The sequence below is a fragment of the Lissotriton vulgaris genome, chromosome 1_1 (assembly GCF_964263255.1).
Source record: "Lissotriton vulgaris chromosome 1_1, aLisVul1.2, whole genome shotgun sequence".
Lineage (NCBI taxonomy): Eukaryota > Metazoa > Chordata > Amphibia > Caudata > Salamandridae > Lissotriton > Lissotriton vulgaris.
This window is the reverse complement of record NC_141685.1, coordinates 1,170,542,353-1,170,560,259: the sequence shown is the minus strand read 5'-3', so window position 1 is coordinate 1,170,560,259 and position 17,907 is coordinate 1,170,542,353. Positions and strand designations below refer to the sequence as shown.

At 47.7% G+C, this 17,907-nt stretch overlaps 1 protein-coding gene across 1 annotated transcript in view; it reads right to left on the bottom strand.

The window, feature by feature from the left end:
* The window catches only part of LOC147748866 (protein-associating with the carboxyl-terminal domain of ezrin-like), a 1,120,148-nt gene that overhangs the window by 899,801 nt on the left and 202,440 nt on the right, over window positions 1–17,907 (bottom strand). The window contains exon 3 of the mRNA XM_086964312.1: window positions 12,558–12,671. Within this exon, the coding sequence (XP_086820438.1) occupies window positions 12,558–12,671 (114 nt within the window). The remainder of the gene's footprint in view (window positions 1–12,557; window positions 12,672–17,907) is intronic.

Sequence of the window (17,907 nt, the reverse complement as noted above, 5' to 3'; positions counted from 1 at the left end):
CAGTCGCGGAACCTCTGCCGGTACATCTCGGGCGTGAGTCCGTATCGAGTGAGGAGGGCAGCCTTCATGTGGTCATAGGAGGTCATCTGATGGTCCGGGAGCTGTAGCAGGGCATCGCGGCCTTCATTGACGAACCTCCCCCATAGCCCGGCTCCCCAGTCACTTCGATCAATCCGGTGGGAGGTTATGGCGATCTCGTAGGCCTTGAACCACTGCTGGATGTCGTTGGTCCGATAATATTCTCTGACGACATCCTTGGGGATGTGGACTTTTGGTTCGGTAGTGCCCGGGGTGTGCGGGCGCTCGGGCACCCCTAGATCTTTATTCTGTTTCCGCATTTCTATTTCTGCTGGCTTGCGCTCGTATTCGTATGCCAGTTTTTTCTCTTCGAGTTCTCTCTGCCTTTGTTTCTCTTCTCGCTCCTCTCGGAGCCGTAAGTGTTCTAAGTTTATCTTTTGTTCCGCCAGTTTCAGCTCTCCGTCCAACCGGAGCCGTACCAACTCCAATTCATGGAGTCTGCTTTTCTCTCGTTCTTGGATCTCTTCCATGGAGAGACCTGCTCTCCTTTCTTCCGTCTGATTGGTGTTTGTTTCTGGTGTCTCGCTGTTTTGGTTCCGGGGTACAGCCGTACCCGTTTCTGCCCAAGATTCTAGGGCGTGTTTGAAGTCGTCTTTCGTGCTCAGCCCGGTGGTAGCAATGCCTAGTTCCATGCAAAATTGCTTTAGCTCTCGATGGTTGTACTCTTCTAGTTTCTCCATCTGGAATTTCTCTGCGGATCCGCTCTCTTTTGTTGTCATTGTGGTTGAGTCGTGGGGTGAGTTACTCTCTGTACGATTACGCGTTGGTTCGGATCGCGCCGCTGGCCACCAATGTTAGACGGGGACCTGGAGGGTCGGCCGAGGACAAGGGGAGAGGCCTCCGGTGAGGGCCGTCTCCAGCGATCGTACAGACAAGTACCTTCCCCCCCCACAGATGGACACCACACAGGGATAAGGTTAAGGCTTTTTATATGCAGTTCTCGAAGCAAAGTATTACGGTACAGTAGGATCGGGACACGAGGGTCCTCTCAATTCTAGTCTCTGGAAGGGGTCAAGTCAAAAGCACTTTATTCGATTAAATTAAAATCATAAAAGTATACTATACAAATACATACAAATACATAAAAACATCATACAGAGCTGTTAATTACTGTACATTTAAAATTCATTGGCAAATACATATGGATTGACCTAGCACACAGGAATTACACAGTTATCAGTAATAATTCATATTTCATTAAAAGAATATATGTAAAATGAACCAGAGCCTGGAAATTAGTTCGTACTATCAGGTATAGGGCAAACATTTACATTGACCCCAACTAAACTCGTCTGGAGTCTCTTCCGTCTAGCACGGATTGATGCAATCAAAAAATTGGCTACACAGAACATCACCCGATGATTTTCCATTAATTGAAGAAACAACAGTGCTGGTTTCAACTGTAAGAACCCCATTTCCCTCAGGAGAGGTTTAATATATTTTACCCTGCCTTCCAAAAAGAAGGGACAGAAAAATATAAAATGTATCAAATCCTGATCAGAGCAATTATCACATTCACATGGTACGTTTTCCATTGGGGTACACCATTTCTCATAAGTACCCAACAGAAAGTGTGCCTGATTAAATCTAAATTTGGTTAGCAACCAGCGATGATATGGACATGTAACAATAGTCCGATAGGGTTGCACTGACATTGAATTAATCAGCATAAAATGTGACCTTACTGTAGGTTTAGAGATTTCAATCGACTCTTTCCATTTCTCGGGTCCTAATAAAATTAAGTTTTACCCAGTTGATATCGTCTTTATTCAAATTTTCCAGATTTAAATATAGTTCTGGTCGGCCCAGAAGTACTGCGGTTGTTTTAATATATGCCAACCATTTAATATCAGCCACTCTGTCCCACCCCAAACAATCATTATTAATTTTATGATTCAATGTAAGTTTGGGGTTAAGCCAAGTTCTAATCCAAAGTAAAAGCGGTGCCATGTTTAACATGTCCGCAATATAACCCATACCCAACTCTGCATGGACCGCAAAAGATGAAGTGGATTGGAGGAGACCCAAGAGGGATCGCAAAAATTTATTTTCCTCTCTCTGTATCAAAGATAGATCTTTATAGCCCCAAATTGCTGCCCCATACCTGGCTATGGCCATAGTTTTGGCTCTATAAATCGCCAAAATTGCCTCAGGAGGTTTCCCACCCAATCTTTTTGCAAAGCCAAGTATAGCAGCCGATGACCTTTTCACTGCCACTCTTTTATTGGCAACTTGGGGGGCCCAGCTGCCCAGATCATCAAACACTACACCAAGGTATGTGAAGATTTTTACTTTTGTTATTACTGAGCCATTACACGAGAGGGTCTTGGTGTTATTCCTGCCTTTCCCAACAAACATCACATGCGATTTCTCTACATTTATTACAAGGTCCAAGTTTCGCATAAAATTCCCAAAGGAGTTTAAGAGACGTTGTAAACCTATGGGAGTCCTCGATAGCAGCACTGTATCGTCAGCATATAATAATACTGGCAATTTGGTACCCCCCAGCACGGGACATCTCAGACGCTGCCGTCAGATTTGCACTCAGTGAATTAATATATAAAGAAAATAACATTGGGGCCAAAATACAGCCCTGGCGTACTCCCCTCCCAGACTTAAAATCAGCCGTACACTTCCCTTCTTGTGACATGCGTATGGCCGCTGTCAGGTCCCTATGTAATTCAGCCAGGAAGTACACCAAAGCCTGGTCTAGACCCATATCCAAAAGCATGGTCCACAGCTTTGACCTATTAACTAGGTCAAAAGCTGTGGACAAGTCCATAAACGCCAAATAGATTGACCCCCCTGAGGCCACAGTGTATTTACTGACTATTAGATGTAAGTTGAGGCACTGATCCTCAGTGCCTCTGCCAGATCTAAAACCATACTGTGCGTCACACAAGATGTCATTGTTGGTTGCCCATGTTGAGATTTTAGCTAAAATAACCTTCCCTAGTATTTTAAAGGACGAATCCAACAATGATATCGGCCTATAACATCTTGCGTCCCCCCTCTGGCCCTTCTTAAAAATTGGGACTATAATAGACCGTGACCAGGTTGTAGGCAATCTGCTTTTATCAATGCTGGCTATATTGAAGATGTTTGTGAGGACAATTGACCATATGGAGGGGTTGGATTTATACATGTCTGCAGGGACCCCATCTGGGCCCGGGGCCTTATGAGCAGTTGTGTCCTCGATAGCCTTTAGGACTTCTTTAATAGTGAATCTCAAAGGTGGCCCCAATTGTTCACTTACTATTGGTACAAATGGATCTATCGGGAGGTTACTCCCATATATCTTTTCAAAGTGGTTCAGCCATTCTTTTTCAGGTATGTTAAGTTCCAGCGGGGAATTTTCTTTATCACTGAACAAAGGTGTATTTACAATTTCCCAAAATTTGGAACTATCCCTCAGGGTGGCCCTATCATAAAGTGAGTCCCAAGCATTTTCCTTAATCTCCTTCTTACGTGTCTCTACAATAGATTTATAATTTTTCCTTAATCTAGCCACTACTTGTATGTCCCGGGGTGACTTTTTTAATGCTGCCAATAAATCTCTATGGGCCTTAGAGCATTTTGCATCGAACCACCCATGCAGTTTTTGCTCCTTGTATTTCGTCTTAGATGTTAAATTCGAAGTTACTTGTTTACAAATAATTTCGAAGGAAGTAATAATGTCACCTCCAAACCTAAGAGAGTCCAAACAGGTGTTAATTTCATCTCCTACCTTCTCAGTAAGTTCAAAGAAAAAATCCTCTGGGATAATTTTACTCCACTTGACCCGCCTCCCCTGGTCTTGCACAACTAAGTCCATGTTGGGCGCAGTCTTTGTATTTGCAGCAAGTATTGCTAGATTTTTATTACTTAATTCCATAACTACTAGGTTATGGTCACTAAAAGTAGTTTGTACAGCATTATAAAAAATTACATTTTGTAGCAAGCCTGGTGACACAAATATGAAGTCTATAATAGAATTTGAATCCCTTGCACTGTATGTGGCTACCCGATCATTATGGTCGATAAACTCTGGCTCAGATAAATCGACATCTGACAGTAATTCTTCTATATAGAGTGTTCAAAATGAGAGTGGGGAAGACAATCCATATCTGTGTACCCCCTATATTGACAATTTAGCTGGCACAAATGTATATTAAAATCCCCAAGCAAAATTAAATGAACAAAAGTGGTTTGACTCTCCTTATAGGTAGTTAAAATTTTCGCTAATGCGTTAATATTTTCATTACAATGCGTACCATTTGGGGCATTATAAAAGTTAACATAAAGGATTTTGACATTGTTAGGTAAAGTTATTTCACAGGCTAAAAGGTAATGAGATGTGGTGCTTACAATTTGCACGACTCCCCTGTGTTTAACAGAGATTAGAAACATGAGCCCACCTCGATTTCTCCCTGAACTGGAACCTTGGGCAGCTTTAAAATAAGAAGAATACCCATCCAGCCAGAAGTTACATTCTTTATCCCAAGTCTCCTGGAGCGTCACCACCTCATAGCCCCTTAATTGTTACAACCATATAACGTCATCTCTCTTGGAACGGAGACCTGCAATATTCCAGCTCGCGATTTTAACAGTCTCCCCACCTTCCCTATCAATGATGTAATGGATTGAGTCTGGTCTGTATCAGCAACATTACCAGACAGTCAGTCATTTTCATCTAAATGAGACAAGGCAGTAAATCTGTTTGTTAGTCAGTGGCGGTTCGTCCATTGGGGGCGTTGGGGCGTTGCCCCACTAGCCATGGACGACCGTCATCACATCACTGTCTGCGCATACCGGCAATAATTAAAATTACGAGCGCAGCAGTCATAGTTTTTTTTCGGAGAATCGGAGTGAGTGAGTCATCACTCTGTAGTCATGCGATCGCGGAAGGGTGGGGGGCGGGCCTGTAGCAGTGAGTGGCAGGCGGCTGGCAGTGGCAGATAGCATAGCACAGCGTGGCAGGGAGGGCAGCAGCAGTGTGTGCGCATTTAGGACAAGTCATTTTTTGGACTTGCCCACGCATGCGCACACACGCAGTAGCCCCTTCCCTCCTCCTCCTCCTCTATCACGAACACAGGCAGAGACCCGGGGGAGAATTAGCCCTGCACTTTAACTAATCCTGGCGCAGTGGCAATGTTATGCTGCGCCAGGATTGGCTGAGTTACCGCCGTGCGTGCTCTATTGGCAGTTAGTTTCCTGTTGAGCGGCAAAAGAAAAGAGCGGGGAGAAGTTAGTTCCACCATTGCAGAGCCGACGTGATGCGACGCGGGACCGGAGGAGATGCCTGGCCTGGTAAGTTTTATTAATTAAATTAACCTGGTTAATTTAATACCTCCCCCCACGTACCTCCAGGCTCCAAGTCATGCCGGCCGCAACTGTCCACCGGTCAAGTAGTCTGGGAACCATAACCGCGTTCTTAAAAGTGATAAAAACACTGGAGAAGCAATTTCCATTTGGTGACACATATAGCAAATGACAACCTACAATAATGAAATCTGTCAAAGAAAACGTCATTGAGAGTAGACGCTGCAACACATCATAGTGACTACAAGAACATTAATTTAAAAGAAAATGTGGGATGATAGCATACTGCAAAGTTAGAGGGAAAATCGTAGATTTGGGCTGTGCACTGAAGACGTGCAGACCGATGGCGTGGTCCGGGCCCTGCGGTGGGGGGGGGGGGGGGCTGGTGTCCACGTTGTCGCTGCAGGAGAGCGGGCTGTGATTTTTTAATTTAATCTTTGAAGCGCAGTTTGTGAGAACTCGGGGTTCATCAAACCCGTGCCCCCCCTATGAATTCTGGGGTGGCTGACATGGTGTGGAAATGCAGTGAACAGGAAGTCGCGGGTCGGGAAGGATGGTATTCATGTAATACACATTATTAAAGTAATGCTGCACTCACATGTATAGTTCGGGTGGCTTTTGCTAGTAACTCCTTAAAGCAAACAATAAAGGACTCTTCCGTGACACTTTACAACGAGGCTGACATCGGGGTAAATTAACAATGTGGTCAGTAGAAAGCGGCGTGCACTGCTTTCCTGGTGTGTCTTCTAAGTGCTCTATATTAGTAGTGGTGTTTTAATATAAGGCTTTCCGAAAACAACTTGCAAAGACAAACGCACTTGGATAGTTCTCATTTCCTGGCATGTGAAAATTGCGCGATGTCGGTGATTTTGTAGAATGTGAGCCCGGTTTTTCAGCTGCATGTGTGCTCCAAGGGCCCCTCAAGATTTATTACTCTCTGCATTTCCTAGAATTCTTGATTGCACTGTGCACGCAGTCGATAACCTGGAAAATGGGATGGCTCAGGAGCTCGGCTTTGCAGCGCTCCTGTTTCAGCCAAGCAGTGGAGGTTGTTCTAAAATCACCCCAAGCCCCTGCTATATGGGCGAGAGACCCAGCGATATCCTTGCTTCTTCACAGGGTCACGAGTATGAAGGCGTAGGGATGAGTATCGTTTGGTTTCAGAGCCCATTCCATAGCTGCCGGCCTGGAGTGAACGGCACCACTGCAAGGAAGGGTGTGGGTTTCCTACACGGTGCCCTCTACAGATTGCATTTGCTTTATGTACTAGGTACAATGTAGTGCGTGAATTTTGGTTTGCATGCAAAGTGCTGAGGGTGCGGACGTTGAGCACTCTTAAGTATCTCTGACATTCTTGCAAAGTGTACCTAACTGGCCCTAATGGTGAGAGTAGAGGTCCGAATTCATACCCATTCAATGTTTGGCCTCTGCTAAGTTTAAAAAGAAAAGCCTGTGTTGTGGCCAGAGTGACTTTTTTTGGAGTTAGTTGTGTATAAAAGCATGTGTTCGACACTCATAAGAATCATTGTACTCCGTCGAAAGTTTGCTGTTTCAGCGCTAAATTTCTAAAGGATTTCAGATTTATTTTCAGGATATAGCTCAGAAAACGCATTGAACTACGTTGTACAGAGTGCAATAAAATATTATTTTTTGGGGGAGAGGCCGGGGGATTTTGGAGAAACACAACATGGTACATGCCAAGTATTTCAGGAGGAAATATGCGCAATTGCTAAGCATTTTGAAACAGATTCGTGACTTTGAAAAGTGCAGAACCCCTTGGTTGTGAATTACAGGCTGTGGTGTTGCTTTAAGAGTTGGCCAGCTACATCTCTTCTAGTGTGTACATCAGATGAATATTTGACATGTTTCTGCTCTGACGCAGCGAGTGGCTTCCTTGGAAAACTGGTGCGTCATGCCTGAGCAGTGTCTTACAGACCTGCACACCGGTGTATCCCCGGACCCCCAGACCCCATTTGACCCTCGGGCTACCTTCGCACCTGTAGCTCTTCGGCCTCTCCACCTTCTTGACCCTGGACTCAATGACCCCTGTGGCCAAGTCCCTGGCTCGAACTTCTTGTGGTGAGTGGGTTCCCCATTTTCTTTAGCTGAATTGCGAGCACCCCAGCTCAGCTGGTCTCCAAGAGGCTGGTGAGTCGCGGGGCAAAACAGTGTCTCACTAGTGCTTGTATGTGTTTCAGGAAGATATTATCGCTTTCAATTGCAAGATTTTCTCAAAAACTATTCTGAATCGTTACTAATGATGTTTTATCTCCTAGATACACTGCATACAGATCGTTTTGTTTGATTTTACACTGCAGCAGGGTTTTATGTATTATTTGAGGCTCAAAATGCATGCCAGGCATATTGGCTTTGCGAGACGCCAGTGCTTGTTTTGCTTCTGCATGTGCTTGACGCAAATGTGTTTTAAAGGAGCTCTGCATGTCAAACAGGTAGTTGTCGCTAGGATATCCCTGTGGTGTAATGTTTGCAAGACTGTGATTCCTTCAGGTTGGTGTTTCTTATATTTTATTTTCCTCTTCTGTACTTGCACAATTTTTCTGTATCTTCTGAACCTGTGTGTCTGAATGTTGATTTGTGTAATTCTCCTTACACAAGCCTGCATGTGTTAGTGGTCTGACAGTGGTGTGTGTCAGTGCGTCTGTCTCAACGCCTCTGCAAGTTAACAAATGTGCAGGGTCTGTCGGTGTTTGTGACTTGGCAACCCAGAAATTCTCTGATATAATGTGTAAGTTTTCATTTATGAATGCCTAGAAATACTGAATTTTTAGTCCATTTATCACAGAAATAGTGCTGACAATCTCACCAAACAGATGCCAATTTACAAAAAAAATTCCCCCGAGCCCCCCTTATAACCATCAGGCTCGCTCACATACTTTTATTCAATCTGCATACGCCCCACCAGTTTCAAATTCCACCAGCCGCCACTGTTAGTGCTAAGGTAGCCCGGTTTGTAGGTCTAATAGGGTCAATGTGACTAGGGGTAAAATTAGGTGTTTGCAATGCCCAAGATGACAGCCCAGTACCCCCTCTGCTGGCCCCTTGCTGCTTATCCTTGCCTAGGGGTAATTTGGGAATAGGTGGCGGTGGGTAAAAATAACCAAGTGGTACAGCTCGAATCCTTCCAACCTTCACATCCGTCGCATCCCAAAATAGACGGGCAGCCTCATGGGGACTGTTAAAATTAACAATGATGCAATCACCGGGAAGGTTTTTTGCCGTATACCCCAACCAGTCAACTCGTCTCCCCATAGTAATATGGGTGGATATATCCCTTGGCCCTGAGCAATTTTCATCACACCACGCTTTTATATTTGCTAATAGGGAACACTGGGACTCCCCCTCCCCTGGATTCAGGTGTGGAATATTTACTAAGACAGCGACAAAGGGGGTTGCCTCAGGTGGTAAATTAGTACGGGGCTTCCCCCGCGGCCTTCTTTCCATCTGTAACTGTTCATTTTTATGTACGATGGTGTTCCCAGCTACATTGTTGACCTTATCCCCAACTTGGGTCAACACCAAGGGGTTGGTGGGCCCAGCCAAGTTGATGGTGGGTTTTGAACATGCTGGAACAGGGGGAAATGGGGGGAGAATTGGGACAGTTGGAACAAATGGAGTAACACTCCCTATCCCCTCCATTGGTGTTTCATGTTGGACAATGGGAGCAGGTATAGCCGTAGAAGTCAAGGTTGGACATTCAAGCACTTTAGGGCATAACAACATATTTAACCTATCACATTTCCCCACTATTTCCGAGACACAATCTTTTAAAGTCCCCACAATATCATTAGCAATCTGAACAAGGGTACTTTCAATTTTATCTGTAAACATTTTTTCCACCATGTCCCTTATGCCTTTTTCAAATCTCTTAGACACATAACGGGATGTAGCAACATGCTGTGTGGAGTTCCTTTTTGTTCTCTTTAGACGCCTTTTGGTACGCTTAATGACTGGGATTACAGGATCTTGTGCGCGACTTTGGTAATCATCTGTGCCCAACAAATTAGGTTCATCAGGAATTATTGCAGTACATAGGGGTTGTGATGTCAGATCTTTAGCAGTAATGATCTGAACAGAGGGCTCTAACGGTATAGCTTGTCTTCCAGTCAGTGGGGGCACCAGGTTATCCAATAAGGGTGTGTCTAGCCCCAGTTCACGTTCAGTTGCTGCAATCTCCTGATTCAGTTTCCCCACAGCAGAGGTTAGATAGGACATAATGCTAGCTGAGGTCGGAGCATTCCGTGGAACCTTAGATTTACCTGCACCACCGGTAATAGATGTTTGGAGTTTGCGCTTACCCATGTTGAAGTTAAAGGCTTTAGGGGGGTGACCGTCCCGTCCCTCTTCGTCACTAGACGGCCACAGACGGCCCGCCCTCTGCCCGGGCTCCGCCCGGCGTCGCCCGCGCGCGTCCCGCGAGGCGGGAGGGACTTCCGGTCTTTATGCGCCTCCGTGCGTTGTGTTGGACGTGTCACCGCCGAGGATGCAGGGGGCTGTAGTTCCCTGCCGCGTGGTGGTCGAGCGGCGGGCGTGCAGCCCAGGAACCAGCCCAGCGTCTCCCCTAGTGAGCAGGCAAGTGTGCAAGCCCCAAATCGCCTTCGAGACCCCCGCTCTCCTGCAGGGACCTCCGGTCTTTATGCGCCTCCGTGCGTTGTGTTGGGTGTGTCACCGCCGAGGATGCTGGGGGCTGTAGTTCCCTGCCGCGTGGTGGTCGAGCGGCGGGCGTGCAGCCCAGGAACCAGCCCAGCGTCTTCCCCAGTGAGCAGGCAAGTGTGCAAGCCCCAAATCGCCTTCGAGACCCCCGCTCTCCTGCAGGGACCTCCGGTCTTTATGCACCTCCGTGCGTTGTGTTGGGCGTGTCACCGCCGAGGATGCTGGGGGCTGTAGTTCCCTGCCGCGTGGTGGTCGAGCGGCGGGCGTGCAGCCCAGGAACCAGCCCAGCGTCTCCCCAAGTGAGCAGGCAAGTGTGCAAGCCCCAAATCGCCTTCGAGACCCCCGCTCTCCTGCAGGGACCTCCGGTCTTTATGCGCCTCTGTGCGTTGTGTTGGGCGTGTCACCGCCGAGGATGCTGGGGGCTGTAGTTCCCTGCCGCGTGGTGGTCGAGCGGCGGGCGTGCAGCCCAGGAACCAGCCCAGCGTCTCCCCCAGTGAGCAGGCAAGTGTGCAAGCCCCAAATCGCCTTCGAGACCCCACTGGAAGGGAAAGGGGGTAGCGGGACAGTCTTGATACCTTTCTGGTATTGAGGTGGTCTGCTGGATAGCTCACAATCCTCGAGCTCGGAGTTCTGGAAGGTCGGGCCGCGGCAGCGCCAGCAGGTCCCAACGATGATGTAGGTTGCGGAGGGCCGCGGCAGCGCCAGCAGGTCCCGAAGACGACGTAGGTTGCAGAGGGCCGCGGCAGCGCCAGCAGGTCCCGACGAGGAGGAAGGTTGCAGAAGGCCGCGGCAGCGCCAGCAGGCAGGACGATGGTTCACAAGGCAGGGCTGCGGCAGCGCCAGCAGTCCGTCAAGGATGAGTTCTTCTAGGTGTCTCTCGACTCCAGGATACAACTGCCTTCCTGCTCTGGAGCTGCCCCAGTTATAGGTCTGGCGCCCTTTGATGTCCGGACCCTCGCACTTGGAGGTCGGGAGGTCCGGGATGAGGGAGTCCAGACACCCAGCAGGGGGGTGGAGCCAGCGCCGGGGAGGCTGGGGGCGATCGGCACCTGGCGGGGGAGAGCCATCGACACTCCTCTCTCCCATTGACCTGCCAAGTAGTCCGTTCACCTCCTGGGTGGATGGTGGTGCCGGGATGTCGGGGCCTGGCCAGGCCCAGGGTTGGGGTCGAGCTGAGGCCATGCGGCCTCGTGGTGCAGTGTCCAAGATGGCGGCTGGGCCGGGCAATGGTGCTGACGGTGGCCCGGCCAGTGATACAGAGATGTCCGGGAGCAGGCGTCCCGTAGGGGACGGGCTGCGGGTTGCTCCTGTGGGTCGTCGGGGTTGTTCTTCTGGTGGCACCGGGAGGGCCGGTGTCCGGGCTCTGTCAGGCGGGGGGGGGGAGCGAGCCCTTCACGAGGCCTGTCCAACATCAGTTATTCCTGGACAAACCACTGCCAATATCTTTGGTTACACACCTATAAGGTGCCAATAAACCAACACATTAGCAATGCCAATAGGGTGTTTTATGTATGCTAAAAAATATTACTGCACATTGCTCAGAAGGTAAATTTTGTATTTTTAGCCTTCAGGCTACTTTAGCATTAAAACTAATTGTAAAGCTGTTCCACATTTGCTTTTTAAGCAAAGAAAATAGAAATACATTTTTCAGTAGCACACAATTCATTACTTTGTAGTAGTGTTTAGAAACATAGTTATGCTATAAAAACATTACCATAGCCAATACGTCTCGACTTTCAGAACATACAAGTATTTAGTTATGCAGCACAATATCCTTGGTGCAACAACATCGACTGTTGCATGGCTAAACACTTATAAGGTTCTAAAGGCGAGACCTATTGGATATGCCAATGCTTGTTAAATAATGGAAATGTTTTACTTTTGCGATGGATGGGACAGAAGAAGCAGCGACCTCCGAGGGGTGTGAGGGCGGGCGTGGAAGAGTGAGGTGGGGTAGGGAACGGCACAAATTAAAAAATTAAGCGATGGGCCAAGCTGAAAAATGAAGGTTTCATAACAGGAACCAGAGCAGAGGCAGCGTAACCAAAAAAATAAATAAAAAAGTGCACTTAAATTTTGGAAAATACCGTGAAGCGTATTAGCACATGTAAAAGAGAAAGTCCTCATGGGAGGATACAAAAGCCCAACAGAAGGGACTAGTAAGACTTTCCACCAATAAAAAGCGGGTATCTACAAAGGACAATAAGAGAAGCCAATTGAAAACATGTGGAGTGCTTAGTACCCATATTAGAGAAACAACATGCCTCGCAGAGCAGCACGTGAGCTGACCAGGCTCAACCTAAAAAGGGCTTATTTTTTTAAAGACGGAAAATTAAACTTAGATAATTGAATAAAAAGTAAATGCATCTGAAATTGAAGGCCAATATTACAACTGTTCAAGCAAATTGAGAAACATGTGTACACAGTCGTTAGATTGTACCCGTATCCTACAGTACAACAAACCAACATTAGTTTTCCACCTTGAAAATCACTGCGTCAAGTCTCACCTCTGGTGCCGCTTCATTGAGCTTAGAGACCATTTCCATCCCTCCAAGCTTCCAATGACCATCCTCGCTGACAAAGATGGACGATAAACAGACGTTGTTATGTGCCGAGTTTCCCTGCAGTTCAAAATAAACACACACTTGAAGTGCAAGAATCAGGCGACAACATTAGTAGATACAGTTGTATTGGAACATATCCATCACCAATATTTAAATTAGTTGACCTATTGCTCCCAAAGTATCAATGATTTTTTCCCTCACATTTTATTGCACACGCACCTATCTCCAAATTTGAGCAAGTGCACAACTCATTTTACAGGTTTGCGTTTTTGTATACGATCATTAAACATAGCATCAACCAGATCTAACATTCAGATGTACCTCCAATGTAGAGGGCAAATATGTAAAAATCAATGCTAGTACCCTACATGCACTTTTACTACATCAAAAACAACTGTCCTCATTCATCATCATTTCAAGAATTAACAATAGCCATGTAGGTAAGCGCTGTGGCGCCCCACATAGTAGTAAGCACTTTATACATTTTGCAAAACAGCACAATTTATTTATTTATACATTTTTATATAGCGCAAACTTGATACTGAGGGATATCAGAGCGCTTTACAATACAAAAAAATTATGGTGGTCTAATCACATCTGACCATGACCTTATAATTCAGAAGAAGGAATTATGCATCCCTCCTTCAAACTTGGCATCAATATCAAACGGAAAAATTTGCATTGGTACTTTTCAAGTATATATGTGATATTTACAAAATGCAAACCTAGACAAAGGCATATAACTGCTATACATGGTGTGGGGCAAGTATACAGTCAACATGTTATTTGAGAGAGTTAGCTGTTACTGTTACTTCTAGTATTCTTTGAAGAAGAGGTGCGTCTTAAACTGCAGCAAGGTTGGGACGGACCTGATGGATACGGGGATGTGGTTACACATTCCGAGTGCATAGATGGACAAGACCTCCTCATTGCCCTGGCTAGGGGGGACTGGTAGACGAGAGATAGGAGTTGAGAATCAATCAATCAACCAGGGGTTGGTAAAGCACAACTACTCACATGTGAGGGTCTCAAGGCGCTGGGGGGTGAGGGGGGCAGCTCCGTTGAGGGCTGGGGGTCATCCGAAAAGCCAGGTCTTGAGGTCATTCCTGAACTGGGGCAGCGTGGGAGATTCTCAGATGTGGAGGGGGAGGGTGTTCCAGACTTCGGCTGCGAGGTAGAAGATGGACTTTCCTCTCGTTCTAGTCTTGCTGATATATGAGACGGTGGCCAGAGAGAGCTGGGCTGATTGGAGGTGTCTTTTGGGTGCGTGGAAGGAGAAGCAGCTGTTCAGGTATGCCGGTCAGAAGTTGTGAAGGGCCTTGTATGCGTGGGTGAGGAGTTTGAATGTTATTCTTCTTTCGAATGGAAGGCGGGGATCGCAGATGTGTTGAGTGATGTGGCTGAGAGGGAGGTCGTCGAGTGTAGGAGAGTAGGATCTGCTTCGTATAGTTACCCCCCACTTTTTGCTGAAGTTTCACTGTTTTTGGACTTTAGTCTGGCTAGGACCCTCCCATCCAGGGCCCTAGCCTAGCTGCTTGCTCTCTAAAATTATTGCATGTACTGTAGGTACACCACAGATTGGATTCCCTTATAAGTCCCTAGTATATGGTATACTATATACCCAGAGCATAGGTACTCTCAGGGCTGCAGCATGTATTATGCCACCACTGAGAGACCATTCAAAATGCACAACCGGTTTGCTACAGCAGCCTGTGTAAGGTGGTGTATGCACCCCTTACTTAGATATAGGTTCCCTATTTCTAGCTTATATCACTGCACATATAAACCTATCAATCACCCCTATGGCAGGCCTTATTTATCCTGAAGGCAGGGTGCTGGGTTTTGTGTGAGAGGGTGCCCATGCATGAGTAGGACCCCTCTGCAGCCTTCGGAATCTATTCTCCGGGATTATTCTGTGAAGCAGCCAACCATATACTCTTAAGTGCATTATGACCTCACAGTAAATGCTATTTTTAAGATGGCTGAAAGGAAACAGGTCGTGTTTGGTGTCAAACATCTTGGAATCATACCTCCCCGCCAGTCCTGGCAGGGGAGATACGATTCCACCCTCCTAGAGGGAGGAATAGGACTACACTGGTACACCTGGTACCAGCTTCACAGAACCCTTGCATCACAAAATGGGTGCTGCCAGCCACAGACACGCGTTTACTCTCCTGCTGCTGGACGAAACTCCGGCAGGGGAGGCTGAACAATAGGTTTCCTTTCACAGGCACTCAGCCCCTGCTCTGGCACGAAACTCAACAAAGGACATGGGTGTAACCACCCCTCTGTCCTGACCTTCCCATAGGTGGGTCCCCAGAGTTTGTCCCACCCCTTCCTTGGATATAAAGTAGGAACCCCTGACTACAGGACTTTAGATTTACCAGGATGAAAATCTGCAAGAGAATCCCAGAACTTCAACTATCTACACTTCGTTGGATGACCGAAGAATCTCCCTTGGAGTAAAGGAGTTGCTCCACCCCTGCAAGGTAGGCACCAAAGACGCATCTGGTCGGTTTGCAACTACACAGCCCCTGAAGGACTCCGAAGACTTTGCAACACAGGAGGTGGGTTTCCAAGCTTCCCCGAGGCGAACCGTACTCTAAGCAAACCTTAGATCCAAAGCCCTCGTGGGGACCGTGCAACCCGAACCCCTGGACACCATGCACATTTGCAGCAGCATATGTTTCTCAGCGATCCCCGAGGCTGTGCTTTGGGCTACTTGTAATCCAGACCCCGAGCAGGGATTCCACCGAAGATTGCTGGCCTACACTCCACGAGTGACCCGTGGGTTGGTATTTAGTGATTCCTCTCGAGGTCCCTTCGTGATCCCTTGTCCGTCGACTTATGGGTCCCTGAAAAGGGTACTGTAACTTTGAAAAGGCTTACCTGGTTGCTCCAGACGTGCCCCGACTCTCCATTGATTAGGGAGTCACCAGGACCTTGGTGGTCCACACCGAAGCCTATTTACTCTCACTGCGTGGGTTGCTGTTGCCAAGGCTTGTTGGTCTCCGATCCGGACACCGACACCCCAGCATTCGACATCCTTCGTGGGACAGCTCGCCTGCGGTCTCTGGTATTCGTTGACATCTCCTAGTCCCCGTGGCAGCGGAGTCAAGCTTCATCTCATCGCACCTGAAACATCCGACATTGGTGGGCATTGGTCTACCGTGCCCCTGGTCACCCTGACCCGACCCAGACTGTCACCTCTGCTTTCAGGTTCTTCACAGCTCAGATCCAGGCTTGGATCACACTGGACACTTTTCCTTTCCACAGCAGCAGCAGCACTTTGCAGCAACTCGCCATTGAAGACAACGACGATTCCCAACACCATTTGGCAACTATGCAGCTGGCTTCCCTGGGTGAGGTAACACGATTACTCCGGTGTTCACATGGGTGCTGGCCTTAGAAACTTCTAAGACTAAAAGGGTTTGCTCCAAGTCCTCTCCGAAGTGTAAAAACCAAAAAGCTGAGGGGTAGAGGCTGATTGAATCTGCACTCAACAAATGAATAGTGTTTCTAAGTATTAGATAGTGCACGAAACCAGGGAGTACTCCCCTCTATACTCCCCCAAAAAACAGGAACAAATCCTACAACAACATCCAATGCAATAAGTTTCAGCACTATATACGATAATATTAGCGTGTCATATCAGAGTTCAGAAACAATAACGCATGAAGAAACGTCCAGATCCAGGGTGTATGTTTCTTGATGAGGTTTTCTCTTTTTTTTTTTTTCACAAACAGATTTTTTCTTTAAAATTCCATAGATCATAGCCAACGCATTTCATCTCCCCAAAAACTTCTTCAGGGCTTCAACGTATGGCATACAAAAAATCAATGCTAACTACACATGCGGACAGTTATTATACCGCTGCTGAGCGCTTGACACTTAGACACCCCATGACTACTGGATCTGAAACTTTGCGACCATTTAAGGAATACATTGTATGCCATACGTTGGAGCCCTTAAGAAGTCTCTTAGGCGTTGTGGGGAAACGTTTATGGCATCATTTGTATTACAGGTCGGGCACCAGAAGTGGCGTGCTCTGTATATAGCCGGGCACGGCGGAGTGGGTTCTATTGGCAGTCATGGGGTATACGTTTTTGACTTGGAACGTGAGGGTATTGGGCACATGCACAAAAAGGTACAGGGTTCTCTCCTTCCTCCGTAGGCACAAGGTGTCTATAGCTTGCCTGCAGGAGACCCATGATGGAGCGCAGAAGTTGGCAAAGAAATGGAGGGGTCAACTGTTTCACGCGTCCTTCTCCACGTATGCTCGTCCTGGTCTGGGTGGCGCCCGGAGTTCCGTTCGCTCTCCAGTATATGGAAGCAGATCTTCAGGGGCGTTATTTATTGCTCAAGGCTAAGCTTGATGGCGAAGACATAGTCATTTTGAACTCCTACGCGCCAAACATTGATGACCCGGCATTCTTCGGGACTCTGCAGGACACCCTAATAGCCGACCTGGGGACTCCGCTGTTCGAAGTTGAAGACTTTAATTGTGTACTCGACCCCTATCTCGATAGGTCCCCGCCTCGGGCGGGCACAAAGCCCCACATGACGGCGCAGCTCATGGCGGTCATGGATAATGTGGGGGCAGTGGATTTTGGCGTCTTAGGCACCCAACACAGCAGGTGTACACATGCTATTCCCTTACACATAACACACATAGTCGCCTAGACAGGGTCTTGATTGCAAATACTGACCTTCATATGACGGTGGAGGTGACACACCAGGCCCGGTTCTTGTCGGACCACTCCCCAGTGACCTGCGTGGTGCAGTGGGGGGCCCCCGCTGTTCGGCACCGTACATGGCGGCTCCCTGTTGACGTCCTCCGTGATCAGGTAGGGAGGGAACATGTGGGGACAGCTATTGAAGATTATGTTGACCTCAATTGGGGGGCTGGGGGCATGTCCGTGGCCACTAAGTGGGAGGCCTTGAAGGCGGTAGTGAGAGGCGCCTGCATGGGTCTTACATATGGTGTCAGGAAGCAGCTCCTGAGGGACCTCCAGGATGCGGAAGATACCCTCCTGCAGGCCCAGCAACTGGTGGGCCCTGGTGGGTCTCAAGGGGCGGAGGAACAGGTAGCCAGAGCACAGCTTTATGATACACTGGACAGACTCGACAAATATACGTTGATCCAATATAGGCAGCATCTCCACAGGGAGGGAGATAAGACAGGGAGGCTACTAGCTTGGATTTTGAGGCCGGAACAGACCCCTGAGCGCATAGTGACCCTTCGGGACTCTCGCGGCGAGTTGGTGTACTCGGAGCAGGCCCTTCTGGGGGT